Source organism: Pseudonaja textilis, chromosome 4 (genome assembly GCF_049901715.1).
Source record: "Pseudonaja textilis isolate UNSWEBS1 chromosome 4, rPseTex1.2, whole genome shotgun sequence".
NCBI lineage: Eukaryota > Metazoa > Chordata > Lepidosauria > Squamata > Elapidae > Pseudonaja > Pseudonaja textilis.
Genome location: NC_141993.1, coordinates 90,077,352 through 90,102,383, shown reverse-complemented (window position 1 = coordinate 90,102,383; position 25,032 = coordinate 90,077,352). Strand labels below are relative to the sequence as shown.

Below are 25,032 nucleotides of genomic sequence, written 5' to 3'. Positions count from 1 at the left end.
TTTTGAAGCCGCTGGTCCGGCCAGGGCGCCCGCGGGCGCCGGGCATCCTTCTCTCGGTCGCGGGGTCCGAAGGGGTTAAGAAGGGCCGAGACCGGGCGGGAGGGCGGGGGGGCTTGGAAGGTGGTGGCCGGCCAAGGCGTTGGACCGACCCGGGCTCCGCCTTTGCCTCGGCCAGGGGAGGAGGAGGAGGAGGAGGAGGAGCCGCCCGGAGCGGAGCCGCACTTGCAAAGCCGACGCCGAGCCGCAGCTGCGCCTCCGCCGCGCATCCTCGCGCCCTTGCAAAGCGGCCAGCATGAGCCACTGGTGAGTGGGTGGGCGGGCCGGGGAGGGTGGGGGGAGGAGAAGGGAAAGAGGGGGCTTCTACTTGGGGTCCCGGCCGGGAAGGAGGCTGGCTGTCCTCCCCCCCACCCACCCCCACGGGGACTCGGCCCGGAGGGGGCGGCTGGGGAAAAGGCGGCGGGGTCGTTTGGGATGCCGGCGACGGGCCGACGGGCTGGTCCTGTCCGCGCTTTGCCCGGGACTGGGGAAGGGTCGCTAAGGGGAGGGAAGGGGTCCCCCCGCCCCCGCTTTTGATTCCTTTCTGGGGAAGCTCGGCGGGGTCCTTCGCCTGGCTTTCTTTCTTTCTTTCTTTCTTTCTTTCTTTCTTTCTTTCTTTCTTTCTTTCTTTCTTTCTTTCTTTCCATTCTTCTCTCTCTTTCTTTTCCCTTTCTTTCTTTCTTTCTTTCTTTTCTCTCTCTCTCTCTCTCTCTCCATTCTTTCTTTCTCCTTTCTTTCTTTCCTTTCTTTCTCTCCCTCCTCTCCCTCTTTCCTTCCTTCTTTCTTTCTTCCTTCTTTCTTCCTCCTTTCTTTCTTTCTCTCTCTCTTTCTTTCTTTCTTTCTTTTTCTCCCTTTCTTTCTTTCCTTCTCTTCTCTCCCTCTTTCCTTCTTCTTTTTCCTTTCTCTTCCCTTTCTTTCTTTCTTTTCTTTCTTTCTTTTCTTTCTTTCTTTCTTTCTTTCTTTCTTTCTTTTTTCTTTCTTTCTTTCCTTCCTCTCCCTCCCTCTCCCTCTTTCCTTCCTTTCTTCCTTTCTCCCTTTCTTTCTTTCTTTCTTTCTTTCTTTCTTTCTTTCTTTCTTCCCTTTTCTTCCTTTCCTTCCTTCCTCTCTCTCACTCTTCCTACTTTCCTTCCTTTCCTTCTTTTCTCTCCCACTCTTTCTCTCTCTCTTTCTTCCTTTCTCTCTTCCTTTCCCTCTCTCTTCCTTTCTCTTTCTTCCCTTTTCTTTCCTTCCTTCCTTCCTTCCTTTCTCTTCCTCTTCCTTCCTTCTTTCCTTCCTTTCCTTCCTTTCTCTCTCATTCTTCCTTTCTCCCTTCCTTTTACTTCCTTCCTTTTTCTTTCTTTCTTTTTCCCCTCCTTTCTTTCCTCCCTTTCTTCTCCTTTCCCCCCTCCTCCCTTTTCCAAATTCCTCCCTCCCTTCCTTTCCCCCTTTTTCCTTTCCTTTCTCGCTCTGCCTCCTTCCTTCCCTTCCTTCTCCCTCCCTCTCTTCCTTCTCCCCTTCTTCCTTTTCTGAATTCCTCCCTGCCTTCCATTTCCCCTTCCTCTCTCTCTCCCCCCCCTGCTGTCCTTCCTTCTCCCCATTCCCCCCCTCCTTCCCTCTTTCCCTCCTTTCCTTTTCTTCCTTCCTTTCCTCCCTCCCTCCTTCCATAGGTGAGGGTCGCTCGCCTCTGTTTGTGGATGGGGAGGGGAGATTTGGAGGTAGGGCTATCAGCTGAAATTCTCTCCTCTTCTTCTGTTCTCTTTTGAAAAGTCTGACCTGGGAGAAGAAGCTCTTTGAAATAAACGGGAGAGGCTGCTTGGCTGGGTTCACACAACACCTTCTGTTTAACATCCCTTTCCTGGGTTTGTAAAAAAGGCAGGGAACAGAGAGGGAGAAGCTAAGCGGAGGGGCCGATTTGCACCAGCGTTTAACCCGAAAGTAAAATAAAACTTTTATCGCGGTTAACCTGGAGAAAGTTCAGGTTGTGTGAATGAATGTCCCAGAATTATATAGGTTATTTTTAAACAGACCCGGAGAAAGACTGAAACTTTGCTTTGATCCCTTAGTGAAACGCTTTCTACTTAATCCACTAGCCCTCATTTCCAACTTTTTAATAACTTGGTGCAGTTCCCACAGCTAAACTGGGGAACCGTAGTTCAAAACCGCAGTTTTCGTGGGGAATATTCAGCAAACCCTTGCAATCCAGGCATGGCTAATAAACCATGGTTTGGTTTACCCATGAAGGAATCATGGCTGGCTGGCTTTGCAAATGAGACCGTAAGACATCCAGAGGGTTTGTTTGTTTTTTTTCCACACAAAAAAACAAAACAAAAACAGATTCACACATGACACAGAAAAAGCTACGATGCCCCTTAGGGAAAAGCCTCGACTTTCTATTCCCTTTCTCCGAAGTTTTCGGCACATAGTTGCTCTGAGAAGGATTGTGCACAATGCAACCTTGTGTAAAAGAAAGGGAGAACATTGTGCAATTTCTGAAACCAACGTAAGGGATTATCAGTGCAGTTTTGTGGCGTTGGTGAGGGTTTTAATCAGTGTTTCTGAAACTAGCCAACTTTAAGACAGGTGGATTTCAACTCCCAGCTGAGCTGGCTGGGAAATTCTGAGAGTTGAAGTCCCACCTGCCTTAAAGCTGCTCACCTGGAGAAACACTGATTTATATATTTCTTTGTTTTACTAAATTTATTTATTCATTTATCTCACCAAAAGGGGACTCTTGAACTCATCTCTGCAATATCCATATACATGCATACATACATACATATGAATAGAATAGAACAGAATAGATATTGGAATGGAGAATAGAATAGAATAGAATAGAATAGAATAGAATAGAATAGAATAGAATAGAATAGAATAGAATAGAATAGAATAGAATAGAATAACAGAGTTGGAAGGGGCCTTAGTCCAACCCCCTGCATTTTGTACAATCTGTGGATGTAACAGAGAAGGACGGGAAGTCCTCATCTTACGACTACCATGGAGCCCGAAATTTCTGTTGCTAAGTGAGATGGTTGCTAAGTGAGTTTTGCCCCATTTTACAACCTTTTCTTGCCACAGTCGTTGAGTGAATCGCTGCAATGGCTAAATTAGTAACCCGGTTGTTAAGTGAATCTTCTTATTTCCAGGTTGAATCTCTCCTTGTTCAGTTTCCATCCATTATTCCTTGTCTGGCCTTCGGGTGCCTTGGAAAATAGCTTGACCCCCTTCCTCCTTCCTGTGGCAGCTTCCTCAAATATTGGAAGATGCTCTCCTGTCTCCCCTGGTCCTTCTCTTCCCTAGACCAGCCAGGCCCAGTTCCTGCAACCGTTCATTGTATGTTTTAGCCTCCAGTCCCCTCATCATCCTGGTTGCTCTTCTCTGTACTTTTTCTAGAGTCTCAACATCTTTTTTATAGTGTGGTGACCAAAACTGGATGCGGTACTCTAGGTGTGGCCTTACTAAGGCTTTACAGAGTGGTATTAGTACCTCACTTGATCTCGATTGTATCCCTCTGTTAATGCAATTTAGGATTGCATTGGCTTTTTTGGCTGCTGCTGCACACAGCTGGCTCATATTTAGCTGGTTGTCCCACTAAGACTCCGAGATCCCTCTCCCAGTTCCTGCTATTGAGCCTGGTTTCACCCAGTCTGTATGTGTCGTTTTGGTTTTTCTTGCCTAAGTGTAGGACTTTACTTTTCTCTCCGTTGAAATGGTGACTCTCCTTAAGAGCAAAACTTATTTGACCTCAACTGAAGGTTAAAAAAAATCCAGGTTAAAGATCCAGTCAAGCAAAATGAAAGCCCAGGAGAATTTTAATTACAGGTAGAATTTTAATTACAGGTAAAAACTTAATTACAGGTAGTCTCGACTTACGATCCCAATTGAACCTCAAACTTTGTGTGAAAAATGGCCGTAAGTCACTTTTTCCACGGCTGTAGTGACTTTGAATTGTCACAAAACTAATGGGTTTTAAAGTGAGGATCACCTATTTTTAAATCCCCTGAAGGCCAGACAAGGAATAACGGATGGAAACTGAACAAGGAGAGATTCAACCTGGAAATAAGGAGGAATTTTCTGACAGGGAGAACAATCAACTCATGGAACAGAAGTTGCCCTCGGAAGGTGTGGGAGCTTGGAAGCTTTCAAGAAGAGACTGGACTGCCCTCTGTCAGAAATGGTGTAGGGTCTCCTGCTTGGGTGCGGGTTGGACTAGATGACCTACAAGGTCCCTTCCAACTCTGATCATCTGTTGTCTGTTACCCGTATTTTAATTTCAGGCCCCAAATAACACCACGGATGTTTGGGGCCTTCCAAGAAGTACCAGAAAAGAGGTGTGACCTTAAATTTATCAGGATGGAAACAGACCAGGAGGGTGAAACGAAACCTAAATTGTGTGGTTTAAGGAGGAAAAAAAATTACCACATGATTTATCAAACAGGGTGGAGTTTTTTTTCCCCCTCCCCCTCGCTTAAAACCACACAAAACTTAAGTTTTTTTTTTCACACTTCCCGTCTCAAACATCTCCTTGATGCAGGTAGTCCTTGACTTACAACGGTTCATTCGGTGACGGTTCAAAGTTACAACGGCACTGGAAAAAAGTGACCCATGACCGTTTTTCACACTTACGACTGTTACATCATAAGTCAGGTGATCAAAATTCAGGCGCTTGTCAACAGATTCCTATTTACAACAGTCGCCGTATCCCGGGGGAAAGATTTCCCCTTTTGCGACCGTCTGACGAGCAAAGTCTATGGGGAAGCCAAACTCATTTAACGGCCGCGTTACTAAGTTAACCGCAGGGATTCACTCCCCAACTGTGGAAAGAGCGGTTGTAAAATTGGGGTAAAACTCCCTTCGCTGTCTCGCTTAGGAACAGAAATGTTGGGCTCCATTTTGGTCGTTATGCGAGGACTAGCCGTCATAGGAGGTCAAACATCTCAGTGCAGTTTTGAATGGACGGAAAAGTCCATTGTGATCTTCGGGGGCCTGAAATTAAAATAATGTTCTTTTTGACTTGGCTTGATGCTCCTTACCTGGATTTTTGTGACTGTTTACCTGTTAAATCTTTCCTCGGGGTAATTTCTGAGGTATTTATTTCACTGGGTCGGTGGTCTTTTATCGGTAGGAAATCCCCTCAGTCCCCTGTTTGATTTCATGAGGCGATGAGTGGATTTGAAAGAGCCGCAGCTGGGGAAAAAATTGGGATGTGGACGCCGGTGGTTTCGAACTCTTAAAAGAGCGCCGGGTTCAATAAATTATTCTCGACAATAAGATGAGGAAGCTGAATTGGAGCCAAGTGGCTTGTGGTTCTGCTCGTCAGAAGATGGGAGAATTTTATAGGATTATGTAAAAGCTGGGAGTGCCTCTGGCCGTGTGCAGAGTGAACTTCCTTCCCCATTTGGCATGACCTTGCATTCTATTCTATTCTATTCTATTCTATTCTATTCTATTCTATTCTATTCTATTCTATTCTATTCTATTCTATATCCCAATATTCTGTTCTGTTCTATTCTATTCTATTCTATTCTATTCTATTCTATTCTATTCTATTCTATTCTATATCCCAATATTCTGTTCTATTCTATTCTATTCTATTCTATTCTATTCTATTCTATTCTATTCTATTCTATTCTATTCTTATTCTTATTCTTATTCTTATTCTGATATATATTTTACGTAGAACTTTTTAGAATTTTACCTTTTTATTCTCATTGCATTCCACGAATACAATGGAATTTGAAAGCTACTCCAGCCCAGTGCCCCAAACACCACATCACAATCACACTACAGAGCATATAATAATAATAATAATAATAATAATAATAATAATAATAATAAACCACCTAGTCTAAAACCTATCTAAAACATTTAGTAAGTTAAATAGTTTAAAAATGCCACTATTTACACATTTATAGCGGTTTCCTGGATGAATTTGCTTCGTAGATGCTAATAACACCAAGTCACCCATTGATTAACCAGGGTAGCTTTCAGACATGGTTTGTTTAGAACCATTCAAGGTATCCATTAACCATCATCCAACTTGGTGGCTTTAAGAAGCTTAGATTTCTTCTTATAACAGGGAGCTGCTCCTCTCACGGGCAAAGCTGTGGTAAGTACTGTTCTAGACATAGGTAGATACGGGGATCAACCCTGATTTAACCTTCTATATAGGGTCAACTCCAGGTTTCAGCGCGGTTGGGATTTGTCGTCGTGTTTTGGTCCTTGCTAAGAAACGCGGGCCAGTAGAAATAAAAGCCCATTCCTCTCTTGGGTTTGTCCAGGAATGTACAGAACAATATCATCTAATATCTAATGTTCTACAGAATATCTAATATTCTGTATTAGAGCAGAATAACTGAGTTGGAAGGGACCTTGGAGGTCTTCTAGTCTAACCCCCTGCTCAGGGAGGAGACAACCATTTCAGACAAATGGTTGTCCAATCTCTTCTTAAAAGCCTCCATAATTTCTCTTATCCATTTTTTCAATTTTCCCCAGTATTTTTTAACTTTGGGGCATTGCCACCACATACGATAGTATGTTCCATCTGTTAGGTTACATTTCCAGCATTGCGGTTTCATATCCAGGTATATTTTGGGCAATCTCGCCGGTGTCAAATGCCATCTTGATTAAAATTTCTTTATATGCTGTTGATAACGTTAATTTGCAGTTCTTGGTCCAAATTCTCTCCCAATCTCCACGGGTTAATTTTTCTAACTGTCAGGAAATTCCTCCTTAGTTCCAGGTTGCTTCTTACCTTTGGTTAGTTTCCATCCCTTGTTTATTTCTTGCCTTCAGGTGCTTTGGAGAGTAGCTTGACTCCCTCTTCTTCGGGGCAGCCCCTCAAATATTGGACCAATATTTGAGGGGCTGTCCCAAAATTCACACGTTATCATGTAACCAAAAATTCAAATTTCTTAACAACCGGTTCTGTGGGCATGGCCTAATTTGTGGGTGTGGCTCGGTGGTCACGTGACTGGCTGGGCGTGGCTTGTATGTAAAGATTGTAAATATATATGTCAAGATTGAATTTTTTACTTTTAAAAAAAGAGCAGCTTTTACCCGCCAAATCAGGCAAAGCAGGCAGGCAGATTGAGCTGCTTGCAGAATCACAGATTCACTCAGAGATCTACCTTTCTGCCATCTGCTGCCTGAGTCTGCACTGAAAAAAATAGAAGCTTCGGTCCTAAGGAAGGTTCGGCTCTGCTCTCAGGCCACTTCTCCCTCCCCCAACCCCATGAATACCACCCCTGACTAGGCCTCAGGGAAGCCTCCTGAGTGGGGAGGGACGGGGCCAGCCAGTGGGTGTGATTTGCCGGTTCTCCGAACGGCGCAGAATCGTAACAACCGGTTCCGTAGAACTGGTCCGAACCGGTAGAATCCCACCCCTGCAGGTAACCCCTAGTTCTTCTCTTCACTAGACTAGACCTACCCAATTTCTCCTTAGTTCTAGGTCGGATCTGCTTCTTGTCTGGCCCTCAGGTATCTTGAGAGAATAGGTTGACACCCCCCGCGCTTCTTTGTGGCAACTTCTCAAGTATTGGAACATGCGATCATGTCACCCCAATCCTTCTCATCTAGGGATGCCTCGTTCCCTCAACTGTTCGTCCAATGCTTTAGCCTCCAAGTCCCCTGATCATCTTCGTTGCTCTTCTCCGTACTCTACACTGGACGTCTAGCGGTCTCCACCATTTCTCCCTCTTTTTGCCCAGGAAATAAATCGTGCACATGTCTGTCACTTCCCTTAGACTCTATAGTCTATAACCGTGAGACATAATACAGAATAACAGGTAGGGGGGGCGCTTGAGGTCTTCTAGTCCAACCTCTGCACAGGCAGGAGACCCTATCACATTTCAGACAAGAGGATTAGGGGACTCGGGGCTAAAACATGTGAAGAACGGTTGCAGGACCTGGGTATGTCTAGGTTGATGAAAAGAAGGACCAGGGGAAGACAGGAGAGCAGCCTTCCGATAGTTGAGGGGGCTGCCCCAAAGAAGAGGAAGGGGGTCGAGCTATTCTCCAAAGCACCGGAAGGCAGGACAAGAAGCAACGGGTGGAAAATAAACCAGGAGAGAAGCAACCTGGAATTAAGGAGAAACTTGCTAACGGGGAGGACAATTAACCAGTGGAACTACTGGCCACCAGAAGTTGTGGCTTCTCCAAACATTGGAAGTTTTTAAGAAGAGATTGGGCAACCATTTGTCTGCAATGGTATAGGGTTTCCTGCCTAGGCAGGGGGTTGGACTAGAAGACCTCTAAGGTCACTTCCAACTCTGTTATTCTATTCCATTCCATTCCATTCCATTCCATTCCATTCTGTTCTATTCTATTCTATTCTATTCTATTCTATTCTATTCTATTCTATTCTATTCTATTCTATTTCATTCCATTCCATTCCATTCTATTCTATACCCCAATATTCTATTCTATTCTATTCTATTCTATTCTATTCTATTCTATTCTATTCTATTCTTCATCCAATATCTATTCTATTCTATACCCCAATGTTCTATTCTATTCTATTCTATTCTATTCTACTCTACTCCTATTCTACTCTACTCTACTCTACTCTACTCTACTCTACTCTACTCTACTCTATATTCTATTCTATTCTATTCTATTCTATTCTATTCTATTCTATTCTATTCTATTCTATTCTATTCTATTCTATTCCATTCCATTCCATTCCATTCCATTCCATTCTATTCTATTCTATTCTTCATCCAATATCTATTCTATTCTATACCCCAATGTTCTATTCTATTCTATTCTATTCTATTCTATTCTATTCTATTCTATTCTATTCTATTCTATTCTATTCTACTCTACTCCTATTCTACTCTACTCTACTCTACTCTACTCTACTCTATATTCTATTCTATTCTATTCTATTCTATTCTATTCTATTCTATTCTATTCTATTCTATTCTATTCTATTCCATTCCATTCCATTCCATTCCATTCCATTCCATTCCATTCTATTCTTCATCCAATATCTATTCTATTCTATACCCCAATATTCTATTCTATTCTATTCTATTCTATTCTATTCTATTCTATTCTATTCTATTCTATTCTATTCTATTCTATTCTATTCCCCAATCTTCTCTTCTCTTCTCTCCTCTCCTCTCCTCTCCTCTCCTCTCCTCTCCTCTCTCTCCTCTCCTCTCCTCTCCTCTCCTATTCTTTTTATGCATTCTATTCTAATTCTAATTCCATTCTACTCTTAATTCTAATTCTAATTCTATTCTTTTCTAAATGGCGGTCCAGTCTCTTCTTAAAAACTTCCGGCGTTGGAGCAACCACAGCTCCCGGAGAGAAGCTCTTTCCCTGGTTAATTGTCCTCCCTGTCAGGAAATTCCTCCTTCGTTCTAGGTTGCTCCTCTCCTTGCTTAGTTTCCATCCGTTGCTCCTTGTCCCGCCTTCTTTGGTGCTCCGGAGAAGAGATCGACCCGCTCCTCCCGAACAGGACGGTTCTCCTTAGGTTTCTGGACTCTTTTGCAGCCCGCGGACCTTCCGCTCGCCCTGTCTAAAGCTTGTTTGATCGAACTCAGGTCTCCTCCGGCTTTGATGTTCGTGGGAAGAAGCATCTTGGCTGAATGTTGAATCTCCTCTTTTGGGGGGATCTCTGCTAGGGGCTCCCCTTTCCCCTCCGCCCCCTGGATCGGATTTCATCGAATGCCTTCTTTGCCCCCCGTGTGATTAGGCGCCCCAGGAATTGGTCCCCGGTTTTCTAAAAGAGTCCCTGGAAGGTCGGGAGAAGCAAAGCCGCCGGTGTGCCTTCAAACAGAGCCTGGCTCTGTGTTAAGTTCCCTCCGGAGTGTAAGGAGGAAATAGCAACTCTTGATCGCTGGACGTGTTTCCAAGAAGGACCTCAAGTCAGAGGGAAGCGCCCAGATCTGGCCAAAGAAATATCCGGGCCAGCTTTGCTTCCAACAGTGGCCAACTAGAAGTGGAGGACAAACCCACAAACAGGTTATGAGGGTAAGAGTGCACTTGGTGGCATTCTCCAACCCTTCTCCAAACAAAGTAGTAGTAGTAGTAGTAGTAGTAGTAGTAGTAGTAGTAGTAGTTCTTCTTCTTCTTCTTCTTCTTCTTCTCCTCCTCCTCCTCCTCCTCCTCCTCCTCCTCCTCCTCTTCTTCTTCTTCTTCTTCTTCTTCTTTTTCTCCTGCTCCTGCTCCTCCTCCTCTTCTTCTTCTTCTTCTTCTTCTTCTTCTTCTTCTTCTTCTTCTTCTTCTTCTTCTTCTTCTTCTTCTTCTTCTTCTTCTTCTTCTTCTTCTTTTTCTCCTCCTCCTCCTCCTCCTTTTCTTTCTCCTCCTTCCTCCTTCTCCTGCCTTCTTCTCCTCCTTCCTCCTCCTCCCTCCTCCTCTTTCTTCTCCTCCTGTCTCCTCCTTTTCCTTTTCTTTCTCCTTCTCCTTCTCCTCTTCCTCTTCCTCCTTCTCCTTCCTCCTCCTCCTTTTCTTTCTCCTCCTTCCTCCTCCTCCTCCTCCTCCTCCTCCTCCTCCTCCTCCTCCTCCTCCTCCTCCTCCTCCTCCTCCTCCTCCTGTCTCCTCCTGTCTCCTCCTCCTCCTTTTCTTCTTCCTTCTCCTTCTCCGGGTCTACCTCATGTTCTTTGACCTTCTCCTCTTTTTGCACATGCCTTATCAGCTATGAAATCCCACAAAGATTCCCTCCAGGTGAGCAAACCCCCTTTGTGTGGGTTTTGTATGTGGTTGAAGGTCAGTTCTATGCCAATTTTTCCTCTCTCTCTCTCTCTTATGGTCTCATTCCTGATTTTATCACTTCTGGTGACCTCAGCAGCTTTCCTCAAACATTTCACTTCCACGGTGACTAACTTTCGTGTATGTTTTGTTGCCAGTGTCCACGTTTGGCCCTGGTAACACAGGACAGGGATGAAGACGCTTTGGGCGAGAGGTTTCTTGGTGCTGATCGGTGCAACTTCATGTTGTAAGAGGGTCGTTGTAATCTTCCCAATATTAGGTTTGCCGTGTTGCAACTTACGTTAAGCAAAAGGCAGGGCTGGGCTGCTGGGGGTTTCCAACCCCCCCAAATCCGACCCCTGACTGGCCCCACCTGCCTTGACTTACAACCGCACCGTTGAACCTGCTGGGCTCAGAAGCTCGCTGGGCAGGTCAGACAGACTAACAAGAGTTGGAAAGGACCTTGGAGGTCATCTAGCCCAACCGCCCCACCCCAAAAAAACTCTTGGCCCAAGAAGGAGATCCTACCGCATTTCTGACAGGTGCCAATCCAGTCTTTTCTTGAAAAATTGCAAAAGGGGAATCACACAACCTCGATAGGCTGCAACATTCTTAAGCAAATGCCAATTGCGGAACATTTGAATTTTGACCATGGAGATGGCAACGGCTTGTAAGCGTAAAAAAAAAAAAACCCAGTCAAAAATAACTTTTTTCAGTATTGTTGTAACTTGGAACGGTCACTAAATGACTGGTTGTAAGACAAGAAAGAAAAAGAAAGAGAGAGGGAGGGAGGAAAGCAAGGAAGAGAAAGAGAGAGAGAGGGGAGAAAGAAAGAAAAGGAAAGGGAGAAAAGGAAGGGAGGGAGAAAGAAAGAAAGAAAGAAAGAAAGAAAGAAAGAAAGAAAGAAAGAAAGAAAGAAAGAAAGAAAGAAGGAAAGGGAAAGAAAGGTAGGAAAGGAAGGAAGAAGGAAAAAGAAAGAAAGGAAAGAAAGAAACAAAGAAAGAGAGAGAGAGAGAGAAAGGACAGGAAGGAAAGGAAGGAAGAAAGAAATAGAAAAAAAAAAAGAAGAAAGAAAAAGAAGAGAAAGAAAGAGAAAGAAGGAAAAGGAAGAAAGAAAGAGAAAGAAAGAGAAAGAAGGAAAGGAAGAAAGAGAAAAGAAAGGGAGGGAAGGAAGGAAGAAGGAAAGAGAAAGAGAGGCAGAGAAAGAAAGAAAGAAGAAAGGAAAGGTAGGAAAGAAAGAAAAAGAGAGAAAGAAGGAAAGGAAGGAAAAAAGAAAGAAAGAAAAGAAAGAAGAGATTATCCTACTTTTGTTTAGGATGCCCTGCACATATATTTTTTTTCTCCAAATAACATTTCAAACTGCTTGTATTGATGAATTAAACTAATCCCCCCCAGATATAGTTTGATGCAGGCCTAAAACTTCCACCCAGCTAATCCATCCATGTTTTTCAACATGGGGGCTGAGGAAAGTTAGAAATTGTAGTTATTTTTGATGGGATCCCCAGGGAAGGTGATGACAGCTGGAACCTTACAATCCCTGGAGGGTGTCCGAAGGGCTTGCGATTTTTCTTTCTTGGCCCAGGTCCATCCAAAGGCATGGAGGGAACCTCTGAGACCATCCAGCCAGCTTTGGTGAGAGACACGGATTTAGAGACCGAAGAAATGGAGGTTTTGTAAAGGGCCTGTGGTCGGCTGGGTCTTTTTCTATACTGGGGGGTCTTCAAACCTTGTGGACTTCAACTCCCAGAATTCCCCTTGTGGACTTCAACTCCCAGAATTCGCCTTGCGGACTTCAATTCCCAGAATTCCCCTTGCGGACTTCAACTCCCAGAATTCCCCAGCCAGCATGGGAGTTGGAGTCCATAAGGGGAATTCTGGGAGTTGAAGTCCACAAGGAGAATTCTGGGAGTTGAAGTCCACAAGGAGAATTCTGGGAGTTGAAATCCACAAGGGGAATTCTGGGAGTTGAAATCCACAAGGGGAATTCTGGGAGTTGAAGTCCACAAGTCTTAAAGTGACCAAGGTTGGTGACTCCTACTCTACACAACCAGAAGTCTCTGTGGGCTAATGAGACCGAAGGAATTGAGCCACGTCATGGTGGTTTTCCATCAGAAATGGATGAGATGATGAAGGCACAAAAATAAATATAATTACAGAATAGAGCTGGAAGGGACCTTGGAGGTCTTCTAGTCCAACCCCCTGTGTTCAAGCAGGTGACCCAATATAATTTCAGACAAATGGCTCTCCAGTCTCTTCTTGAAACCCTCCAGTGATGGAGCAGCCACAACTTCTGGTGGCAGGGTGTTCCACTGGTTAATTGTTCTCACTTTTAGGACGTTTCTCTTTAATTCCAGGTTGCTTCTCTCCTGGATTAGTTTCCACCCGTTGCTTCTTGTCTGACCTTCAGGTGCTTTGGAGAATAGCTTGATTCCTTCCTCTTCTTTGGGCAGCCCAGAATATTGTTCTATCATGACTTCTACCATCTGCCTTATTTCTTCTTGATTCTAGAGAAACCAAACTCAAAATCCTGCAACCGTTCTTCATATCTTTTAGCCTCCAGGCCTTTCATCCTCTTAGTTGTCCTTTTTCCAAAGTCTCAACGTCTTTTTTGTAATGTGGTGACCAAAACTGGACACAGCATTCCGGGTGTGGCTGTACAAAACAGGGCAAAACTCGCTTAACAAGTGTCTCCTTAGCAAAAGAAATTTTGAGCTCAAATTGAGAACTACCTACATTAAAGTAGTTTTGAGTTATTAATTTGATTTTTTTACTTGCACTTTTTTCTGACTTTGTGCCAATCCTCAAGGGGGCTTCTCATTGAATTACTTCCTGGAATTTCTTTGCTAACTTTATAACAATTTGTGTAATAAAATGTATTAATGTATTTCATAACCTTTCGTTTTGGATCTGGGTTTCTTATCTGAGTTTCTTTCCCCAACAATAACTGTAATTGTATCATTCCCCTTTATATCTTGGTACACATCATTAGCAATTGATTATCCTGCGTTGAGGGTCGAAGGAGGAATGTCATAATTCCTGCAAAGTGCCACTTATCTTTTATTAGGGCTTTTATCCAGCCTCACAAATCTAAAATAAAAGGAAGTAAATTGCTACCGTAAGAATCAGTTGGCAGAACAACCAAAGTCCAACTTTGCACAATTATTGATTCCGTAAAAGTCACAAATGTGCCTTTTTTTTTCTTTTTTTTTTTGCAAGAGGCAATTAGACTTTCTGGTTTTTCTTTGAAAAAAGGTGTTTCGCTTCTCATCCAAGAAGCTTCTTCGACTCTGATTTGGATGGTGGGGAATGGAAGGATTTATACTCCTTGCAGACAGCTGGTCATTTGCATCCTTTTAGATGGTCGTGGAGGCCACTTGGAGGTTCATCTGTGTCCTCAGAGTCAGCTGAGTGGCGCAAATGATTCCTGTGGCCCGGAATTTTTTCTCTCTCTGGAGATCCTTCCTATTCTCACACCATTGAAAGGGTGTTGATCCAAAATCGTACGGAGATGCTTTCTGGCAGATGTCCCATTACCCAAACTAAGTAACCTCATCGTACTAGGATGAACATCACACGATGTTAGCTAGTTTATATCTATTTGATTTATTTGATTTGTCGATCACTTACAAGATAATAGGTATAAGAATAAACATGAGTAAGAATGCAGGAAATAGGTATGAATAAATGGGGACAATAGGACAGGGACGGGAGGCACGATGGTGCGCTACTGCATGGCCCTTACAGACCTCTTAGGAATGGGTATTCTCTCCTTTCCTTTCCTTTCCTTTCCTTTCCTTTCCTTTCCTTTCCTTTCCTTCCTTCCTCCCATTCCCTCCCTTTTTTTTCTCCTCCCTCCCTTTTTTTCTCTTCTTCCTTCCTTCCTTCTTCCTTCCTTCCTTCTTTCCTTCCTTCTTCCTACTCCCTCCCTTCTTTTCTCTCCTGCCTCCATTCTTTTCTCTCCCTCCCTCCCTTCCTTCCTTCCTTCCTTCTTTCCTTCCTTTTATTTATTTATTTATCTGATTTGTCAATCACTTACAAGATGATAGGTATAAGTATAAACATGAGTCAGAATACAGGAAATAGGTACAAAGAAATGGGGACAATAGGACAGGGACGGGAGGCACGATGGTGCACTTATGCACGCCCCTTACAGACCTCTTAGGAATGGGTATTCTCTCTTTTCCTTTCCTTTCCTTTCCTTTCCTTTCCTTTTCCTTTTCCTTTTCCTTTTCCTTTCCTTTCCTTTCCTGCCTTCCTTCCTCCCTCCCTTCCTTCTTCCCTTCCCTTCCCTTCCCTTCCCTTCCCTTTCCTTTCCTTTCCTTCCTTCCTCCCTCCCTCCCTTCTTTCCTTTCCTTTCCTTTCCTTTCCTTTCCTTTCCTTTCCTTTCCTTTCCTTTCCTTCCTTCCTTCCTCCCGTTCCCTCCCTTTTTTTCTCCTCCCTCCCTTTTTCTCTCTCCTTATTTCCTTCCTTCTTCCCACTCCCTCCCTTCTTTTCTCTCCTGCCTCCATTCTTTTCCCTTCCTTCCTTCCTTCCTTTCTTCCTTCCTTCCTTCCTTCCTTCTTTCCTTCCTTTTATTTATTTTTTATCTGATTTGTCAATCACTTACAAGATGATAGGTATAAGTATAAACACGAGTAAGAATACAGGAAATAGGTACGAATAAATGGGGACAATAGGACAGGGACAGTAGGCACGATGGTGCACTTATGCACGCCCCTTACAGACCTCTTAGGAATGGGGTGAGGTTAACCACAGAGTCAGGTAGTGTATTCCAGGCATTGACCACCCTGTTGCTGAAGTCGTACTTTCTGCAATCAAGTTTGGAGCAGTTAACATTGAGTTTGTATCTGTTGGGTGCTCTTGTATAGTTGCGGTTGAAGCTGAAGTAGTCATTGACTGGTAGGACATTGCAATGGATAATTTTATGTACTGCGCTTAGGTCAGACTGGAGACGGCGTAGTTCTAGGTTGTCCAGCCCAAAATCTCAAGCCTGGTGGTGTAGGGTATTCTACTGCGAGCAGAGGAGTGTAGTACTCTTCTCATGAAATACTCCTGGACTCACTCAATTGTATTAATGTCTGATATACAGTGCGGATTCCAGACCGATGAGTTGTATTCAAGCATTGGTCTAGCAAAGGTTTTGTATGCTCTAGTTAGCAATTCAATATTTCCGGAGGAGAAGCTTCGTAAGATTAGATTTACAAATCTTAATGCTTTTATGGCAATGCTGCTGCGGTGAACTCTGGCGCTTAGGTCTTTTGATATGAGTACTTCAAGGTAGTCGTAAGTATGAAGCAATTTCCAAGCATCTGAATTTTTTTCAGGTGATCTTGGGTGTGCTACAAAGGTTGCAACTGTTCAAAAATGGTCATAAGTCGCTTTATTTCAGTAACTTTGAACGGTCGCTAAAAGCCAACTGTTTTAAGTTGAAGACTATCCCGTGTAATGGTTCCACAGTAGTGTTGAAAATACCGCATATTTATCAATATTCAGCTTGGAGGGACAATCTAGGTGCATATTGGTTACTTTCTGGTCTTTCTGCGCATTTTTTCCTGTTTTTTTTTTTTTTGTTATTTCGTGTTTTTTCTATTTTTGGATTTTGTATTTTAACTTGAGGGGGGAATATAAAAAAAAACATTACTTAAAAATAGTATAATGGTATAGGGGTCTCCTGTTTGAAATTAGAGTAGAATAGGAATTTTAAGGGGGGTTGGACTAGAACAGTGGTTGCCAACCAGTGGGGCTGTGAGAAAATTTTGGTGGACCGCAGAGAAATGTCCCCCTCAAAGCAATTAATGCAGGCTGCGCGGGAACACAAGGCTGCGCCGCCCACATGGCCTGCAGGAACACAAGGCTTGCGTCGCTTGCACTGCGAACAACACGAGGTCGTGAGGGGAGGGGGGAAAGGGCAGAGGGGGGAACTTGTCCCACGCGCCCCATGCACCTCGCCTGGCCACCGGGCTGCTTCTTTCCGCTTCTTTCTTCTTCTGCTTTTGGCTGCACATAAGGAAAGCAGCCAAAGTCTTTCTTTCTCTCCCCCAAACTCCGCCAGAAATGAGTCTTTGGGACCCTGCAAGGCCTCCTGCCCAAGAGGCTGTGCTGACAAGCACCAAGACTCATTTCTGGCAGAGTTTGGGGAGAAAAGAAAGACTTCTGCGGCTTCTGCTGCTTTCCTTGCATGAAGCCAAAAGTCTCAGTCTCTCTCTCTCTCTCTCTCCCCTGAGAACAGAGCTGGAGACGGTATCCTGCGATCCCAAATAAAGAACGATCGATCGGTAGGAAAACGGGGGTGGGGAATTTTCCTGCAGACTTTTTGGGGGATTTTCCCAGGGTCTCTGGTCCGCGGGATTTAAAATGGTGAGTTTGGGGGTCCCTGAGGTCCAAAAGGTTGGCGACTCCTGGACTACAAGCCTCCAGAGTTCCTTCCAGCCCTACGATTCTATGCTCCGGTATGAAAAGGGAAAACGCTCCCTGCATTTGGCTGGCTTCTCTTGCTAATCTTCCCTGCACAATCTGGACTGGGCGCCTGAAAACCCTTTTCCCTGTGTTTTCTTTCTCTCTCTCTCTCTCTCTCTCTCTCTCTCTCTCTCGGCATGGTGGGGGTGGCGAAGGGTGGGGGCTGCCAGCTTGGCAACAGACCCCTTTCTATTTGCCCCACTGTCTGCAAACAGAAACCTGACTGTCCTTGGGCCCCTTTGCAATTGATGGCGGAGCTAGCTGGAATTGGGGAGGAAATTGAAAACGGCTCGGGCGAGGTGCCAGCTTGGCGAAGGGCATAAACCACAGCCAGATGAAGACAGTTTCTGCCACGGCTGACGTGTCTTTTGCAAAGCAAAAGTAAACCAAGATAAAACCCAAGGACACATGTAGACTGGATGCAACCAGGCTTAAGAGCAATAACTGGGAGAGGGAACTTGGAGTCTTAAGTGGACAACCAGCTGAATACTCCGTTTCCCCCCCAAAATATGACTTACCCTGAAAGTAAGCCCTAGCTTGGTTTGTTTTTTTTTTAACCTCTGTGCCCAATATAAGCCCTACCCCCCAAAATAAGCCCTAATTAAGATCCCACCCACTCCAGAGTGGATGGGTTAAAAATTAAGCTAGGGTGGGGGTGTGTGGAGCTGCCCTACTACTTTAGTAAGGTGTAGCCAGGCCTCGCGCCCCCCCCAACACCTGTCTAGCCAGCCCATTTCTTCTGTAGCCGGCAAGGCTGGCCAGGCTTTCATGAAGGCCTCTAGAACGGATAAGAAAGCTCCAGATCGACCGAGAGCTCTATTATGGGATGCAGAGGCCTTGTCAGCCTCAGAAGAAGCAGCTCCTGAAGGCCTCTGACAGCGGAAAAGAATGCCAGGGGCGACGCGCACAAGGGAGGTTAGTCAGTAGGTGACGTCCCCTGAAAATAAGACCTGGTGCCGTTTTTTGGTGGCCAAAAATATATGAGATAGGGTCTTATTTTGGGGGGAAAACACAGTAGGAGCCAGCCATGTGCAGCGGCAGCCAAAAACGCCAGTACAATCCTAAATTGTACTAACAAAGGGATACAATCCAGATCAAGGGAGGTACTAATACCACTCTGTAAAGCCCTAGTAAGGCCACACCTAGAGTCCTGCATCCAGTTTTGGTCACCACACTATAGAAAAGATGTTGAGACTCTAGAAAAAGTGCAGAGAAGAGCAACCAGGAGGATTAGGGGACTAAAATATATGAAGAACGGTTGCAGGAACTGGGCCTGGATAGTCTAGGGAAGAGAAGGACCAGGGGAGACAGGAGAGCATCTTCCAATATTTGAGGGGCTGCCCCAGAGAGGAGGAGGAAGGGGATCAAGCTATTCTCCAAAGTACCTGTAGGCCAGACAAGGAATAATGGATGGAAACTGAACAAGGAGAGATTCAACCTGGAAATAAGGAGAAACTTTCTGACAGGGAGAACAATCAACCAACGGAACAGAAGTTGCCTTCGGAAGTTGTGGGAGCTTCATCCCTGGAGGCTTTCAAGAAGAGACTGGACTGCCAAGGTCAGAAATGGTGTAGGGTTTCCTGCTTGGGAGGTGGGTTGGACTAGATGACCTCCAAGGTCCCTTCCAACTCTGTTCATCTGTAATCTGCGGTAGAAATTGGGAGGCTCAGCCACTGGGGAAAGAAAACCTTACCCTTCGCCTTGTAGCCTGCCGGTTGCTCCTGCCGCGCTGCGTTTTAATTCATCGATATGACAGGGTTGGAAGGGGGACCTTGGAGGTCTTCTAGTCCACCCCCTGCTCAAGCAGGAGGCCCTACGCCAGGTCTATCTTCGGCTTACAGCTGCCATGGAGCCCCAAATTTCTTTTGCTCATCGCTGTTAAGTTTTGCCCATTTAAGGACCGTTCTTGCCACAGCTGTTATGTGGATCGCTGCAGTTGTTAAGCTGGTAATCCGGTTGCTAAGTGAACCTTAACAACCGTCGACTTGGCTTGTCAGCAGGTGCTGAAAGGGGGTCGTGTGACCCACTGCGACCATCATAAAGATGAGTCAGTGGCCAAGCATCGGAATTTTGACCCCGTGACCGTGGCGGGGATTCTGCAACGCTCGTAAAGGTGACAAACGGTCGTAAGTCCCTTTTTCCAGGGCTGTTGTAACTAGTTGAATAGTCACTAAACCAGTTGTTGTAAGCCAAGGACTCTCTGGATCATGTCAGACCTTGGAGGTCATCTAGTCCAACCCCCTGCTCAAGGAGGAGAGCCTACACCATTTCAGGCAAATGGCTGTCCAGTCTCTTCTTCAATATCTCCAGTGACGGAGCACCGACAACTTCTGGTGCCAGGCAGTTCCGCTGGTTAGTTGTTCTCCCGTCTGGAAATTCCTCCTCAGTTCCAGGTTGCTTCTCTCCTTGATTAGTTTCCGTCCGTTGCTTCTTGTCCCACCTTTGGGTACTTTGGAGAATAGCTTGACCCCCCCGCCCCACTCCTTTGGGGCAGCTCCGCCCCCCCAGATATTGGAGCACTGCTATACTAGTGTGTCTGAGGAATAGATTGAGCAGCTGGGCATTCAGAGGAAGACCCAGGCCCACCCCCTCTTCATCCTAGGGCACGCAGGGAAGAACGGAGAAGGGAGCAACATGGCTTATGGGGGAGGAAAGGGCCCTGATCCCTTTCATTAGTTGCAGCTGGGAGAACAGGATATAAGTGGGGCGTTTGAACACGGCCCCTTGCTGGAAGCAAAGTGTGCTTTATCTTGGTCGAGCCTTATCTGGATTTTGGCATCCTTCCAACTGTGGGTTATCCTTTGAAAGTCTGCAATCTATCATCCTGGCCTGCCGTGTTAATTACTTCAGTGTGGTTTGTGTTGGTTTTTTTTAATTTCTGATTATCTTTACTTTAGGTTCAGGCTGCATTTCTGCCCTTCATAGACTGTTTTTTTTTTAAAGAGTTTGTTATCCAGCTGAGGAGAATTGGACATTGGGGGCCAAGTTGGAGGAATTAAAGGGAATTTATTCTACTTTTGTGACTTGGTTATTTTTGTGTCACGCCCCGGGTCATCACATAGTGTCTGCTGGCAGAGGGCAAGTAAACCCTTGGAAGGACGGAAGGCTGAGTCAACCTTGAGCTGGTCAGGATCGAACTCCTGGCTGTGGGCAGAGTTTGCCTTCCAGGCTTCATTCTAACCACTGTGTCACAGAGGTGGTCTTCAGCAGGTTCTGACCGGTTCTGGAGGAACCGGTAGTGGAAATTTTGAGTAGTTCGGAGAACCGGCAAATACTACCTCTGACTGGAGATTTTAGAGTATCCTTCCCCTGCCACGCCCAACAAGCCACACCCACAGAACCGCTAGTAAAAAAATTGGAATCCCACCACTGCCGTGTCACCAACTGGAAGGCGGGATGGAGGGAAGGAAGGAAGGGGAGGAATACCAATAGCCCTTAAACTTATATACACTTCACACAGGGGTTGGGATTCAAATTTATTAACAACCAGTTCTGTGGGTGTGGCTAGGTAGGTGTGGCCATGTGACTGGGTAGGTTTGGCTTTTTTTGAAACAACCCCTCCATTTTTTGCCTCCTGGGCCTCAGGGAAGCCTCCTGGGCAAAGCAGTAAGACAAGAAGGGGGATCCCAGCACAGCTGATCGTCGGAACAGCTGATCGTCGGAACAGCTGGTCGTCGGAACAGCTGATTGCCAGAACAGCTGATCGTCGGAACAGCTGATCACCAGAACAGCTGATCGTCAGAACAGCTGATTGTCAGAACTGCTGATCGTCGGAATAGCTGATTGTCAGAACAGCTGATCGTCGGAACAGCTGATCGTCGGGAGGGTGAAAAATTACCTGAAGGAGTGACTGGGCAGGGGAGAATGTATCAGCGATGTTGCACATGTCCAATAAGGACTGACTGGGAGGGGAGGAGAGGGGCGAGTGGGGACGTTTCGGCTAGACATTTTCCTTGATCCTTTGCTTTCCCGTTTTCCCTCACGCCAGGAAGAAGACCATATACAAAAGCGTCTTCTTCTCCTTCGCCCTGATCGTAACCATGATGCTCTTGCAGAAGGGCAGTGTTCCCAACCAGCTCTTCCAGACCCTGCCGGCGAAACCCGCCCTCTCCCAAGAGTCGCTCAAAACCCAGAAAAGGGATGAAGTGCCGTCTCTTGCCAATGATTTCTGGAAAAAGGCGGTTGAGGTTCCCCCGCCCGCCAAAGCCACCGAGAAAGGGGTGACGTCCTGGGACGTGAAGACCACCAACTGCACGGCCAACCTCAACTTCACCAAGGAGGAGTGGTTCCGAAACCTGGAGCCCAACTTCCAACGGTTCCTCTTTTACCGGCACTGTCGCTACTTCCCCATCCTCATCAACCACCCGGAGAAATGCAGTGGCGAGATCGAGCTCCTGATCGTGGTGAAGTCGGTCATCACTCAACACGACCGCCGGGAAGCCATCCGTAGGACGTGGGGCCAAGAGCGAGTGCTGGATGGAAAAACCATCAAAACGCTCTTCCTCCTGGGCATCGCCTCCAAAGAAGAGGAGAGGGCCAACTACCAGAAGCTGTTGGAGTACGAGGATCAGATCTATGGGGACATCCTTCAGTGGGACTTCTTGGATACCTTTTTCAACCTCACCTTGAAGGAAGTCCATTTCTTGAAGTGGTTCAACATCTACTGCGACCAGGTCCGGTACATCTTCAAGGGCGACGATGACGTCTTCGTGAGTCCGGAGAACATCTTGGAGTTCCTCAAGGATCAGAAAGGAGGGGACCTCTTCGTGGGCGACGTGCTGGTCAAGGCGAAGCCCATTCGCAAGAAGGAAAACAAATACTACATCCCCAACTCTTTATACGGCAAGACCTACTACCCGTCGTATGCGGGCGGAGGGGGCTTCGTGATGGACGGGCCCTTGGCGAAGCGTCTCCACAAAGCCTCCGAAAACCGGGAGCTCTACCCCATCGATGACGTCTTCATGGGGATGTGTCTGGAGGACCTCAAGGTGACCCCCGTGGCTCACACCGGCTTCAAGACGTTTGGCCTCGTGAGGAACAAGAACAGCAAAATGAACCGTGAGCCCTGTTTCTACAAAAGCATGCTGGTGGTCCATAAACTTCAGCCGTCCGACCTGATCAACATGTGGGATTTGGTCCATAAACATTTGTCCTGTTCTCAAAAAGCCAACATCCTTTAGCTCAACCCCGGTTTTTCGGCCAAAGAGGAAACCCCAAAGATCCTGGGGAAAATTCTCGTGACTTCCCTCCCCGCTGACCAGCTTTCTAATGAAGTGGAAAAAAAAGCGAGACGACAGGGACCGATCGTGTTGGAAGGGAGGGGAAGGGTTTGTTGAAATAATTGGAAATGGGGGTGGGGGTGTCTTTTGTTTTTTTTCATATTTTATTTGTTCCCCTGTGGGACTTTTGAAGGATGTAGAAAAGAAAAAAACAAAACTTGAAAAGATGTGGAGTCAATGGCCAGAAAGGGAATTGACTATTCCGGGAGCAATGAAGGATGACTACCCCACGTTGGGCAGTCGAGCAAGTCACACCTTCCTTTATTTGTGCCTCTCCTTTTTTTTTTTTTTTGTGGTGTGCTTTACAGCTGGAGGCTGGTCCTAAAGCTAAGACATTTATGCTTTGGGTGTGCGTGTGTGTGTGTGTGAGAGAGAGAGAGAGAAGAGAGAGAGAAATAATGAATGAATGTATGCATGTGTTTCCAAAGCTAAATAAAAAAAAAAATCTCTTTAGGAAAGAAGAAAATAACCCAAATTGTAATGTGCCTTTTTGGGGTCATCCACCTGATAGTGTAGTTGTGTGTAGATTTCCTTCTTTGTGCAGAGAACATTTTCTTTGGGGGAGTAACCAGCCTGCCAGCGCCTCGTTTTCGGCCTCCGTAGCCTCCGTTAGCACTCTGCCGGCCCAAAATGGGCCTGTTTTTGGCCGGCAGAGTGCTTCTGGGAGGCCGGGGAAGCTAAAAATTTGCCGCGGCAGGACCACACGCACCCCTGAAGCCCCAGAGGCACCGTGGGCCAGTCCTTTGATATTTCCAGGCCAGCTAGGCGGGCTGGATTTAAGTACCTCGCGGGCCGGATGCGAGCCGTGGGCCTTGAGTTCAACAGCCCTGTTCTAGATGCTCTGGTTCTAGATGCTGTAGGCCCCTATTTCCCCCTAACTCTAGTCTAGATCTCTTTCCGAGACCCGGTTATGGCCAAAGATTTAATAGATCTTTCCTCTTCTTGGGGAGGATTTTCCCACAAATTTGGTAGACGCGGGAATGCTGTCGACACGAGAGCTGTTGCCAAAGGAGATTTGGGTGGGTCTCCTTTAAGTGAAGATCGGTCGCAAATCGTGAGTCCAGATTTGGCCATTGGGTACGCAAAACCTTGGTTTGTTCAAGACACACGTCGCTGAGAAGCTCCTTGTGAAGAGGGTTAACTTTTACCTTCTTGCGACGACAGACAAGTTTCTGTCGCCCTCAGAAGGGGACGACCGGGGTTGGTTGGTGGGCTGAGAAGGTGACCACGGTTGGGTCCTACCTGGCAGAGTTGTGGTGCCACACTCACCAAAACCATGTGCAAATGACGTGTCAGCTCGCGTGCAGACATAGGTCTATCAAAGAAAGGAGGATTTCAGAGTTTGAGCTCCAGGTCTCAGTGGTCCACACCATTGTCCAACATCTGGAGAACTTCAGGTGGCACAGATCACTGCTTTCCCCCCCGTCTACCTTCTAGCCAGGCAAATTCTCCCAATGAATGGTGAGAAGATTAACCAACGGGACTTTTTTTTAAAAAAAACCTCTCTGCCGAAGACTTCCTACTTCCCACCCATCTCAAAAAGTTCCCCCCTTGAATCTCCATGACGGTTCAGGAAGCAGAAACTGGATGTAGGAGTAGGGATTCACCCCCGTGGAGTTGAACATGGGGAGAATGACTCTGAGAGGTGGTTGACCTTCTTCGTGGTTGGGTCCTCCTCTAGAGGAGATCCATGGCTCCCTCCAGTGTGAGATTTTTTTTCCTGGTGCCTGGCTGCGTTTGGTACTCCGCATGTCATTGTATCTTGTGGCTCCTCATCCAATGACAATTCACGGCCCGCTTGCCATGGCCAACTCATCACAAGCCAACTTGCCACGACCAAGTCGCCACAGCCAATCTGTTGCGGCCAATTTGCTATGATTGTCCCTCGCCGTAGCCAACTTTTGCTGCAGGACAAGAGTTACACTATCATCGCAGAAATGGTGGAATAGAGCCGTGAAAGAAAGGATTCGAAAGAATGAAATGTGAATGATAACAATTACAATACTTCTTTTAAGTTATTTTAAATATTTGAATTGATTTGTTCAATTGTTGGCCTGTAATGAGTTGGCTGAGGCAAGCTGGCCAGTGGTAGGGATTCAACCAGGTTGGTGCATTTAAAAACATCTCCAGTGAGTAAAACGGCGGAGGAACGGCCATCTACTCTGCCTTGTCGATCCGCTGGGCTTCAAACAAAGGAAATATACGACAGACTAACACAGGGGCAAGTGGACAGGGAAAACTCATTGCCGGAAATGCCGAAGCGGTCCGTACCGGCTGAATCCCACCCCTGAAGCCGGCCCATGGTGAGTCATCCTGCGGCGAGTTGGCTGTGGTGAGTTGGCCACAGCGAGTTGTCCCGTTCCCCCATGGTTGACCCTGGTGGAGTTCCCAGCTAGGTCAAATTCAGAAATGACTTGAGTTGGTAATCGAATAAAACCCTGGGTTCTGTGATGGGACTGCTTCTCCAGATGGGCTCTGATCAGAGGTGGAATTCAACCGGTTCACACCGGTTCTACCGAACTGGTAGTAATGATTCTGTGCAGTTCAGAGAACTGGCAAATCGCCCCACCGGCTGGGCCTGCCCGCC

At 46.1% G+C, this 25,032-nt stretch overlaps 1 protein-coding gene across 1 annotated transcript; it reads left to right on the top strand.

Annotated features, from left to right (window-relative positions):
• Positions 1–139: 139 nt before the first annotated feature.
• On the top strand, positions 140–22,602 carry B3GNT7 (UDP-GlcNAc:betaGal beta-1,3-N-acetylglucosaminyltransferase 7). The gene is made up of 2 exons (XM_087933724.1): positions 140–303; positions 21,155–22,602. Exons 1-2 carry the CDS (start codon positions 293–295, stop codon positions 22,344–22,346), a joined length of 1,203 nt encoding a protein of 400 aa, XP_087789850.1. The 5' UTR covers positions 140–292; the 3' UTR covers positions 22,347–22,602.
• Positions 22,603–25,032: the final 2,430 nt, after the last annotated feature.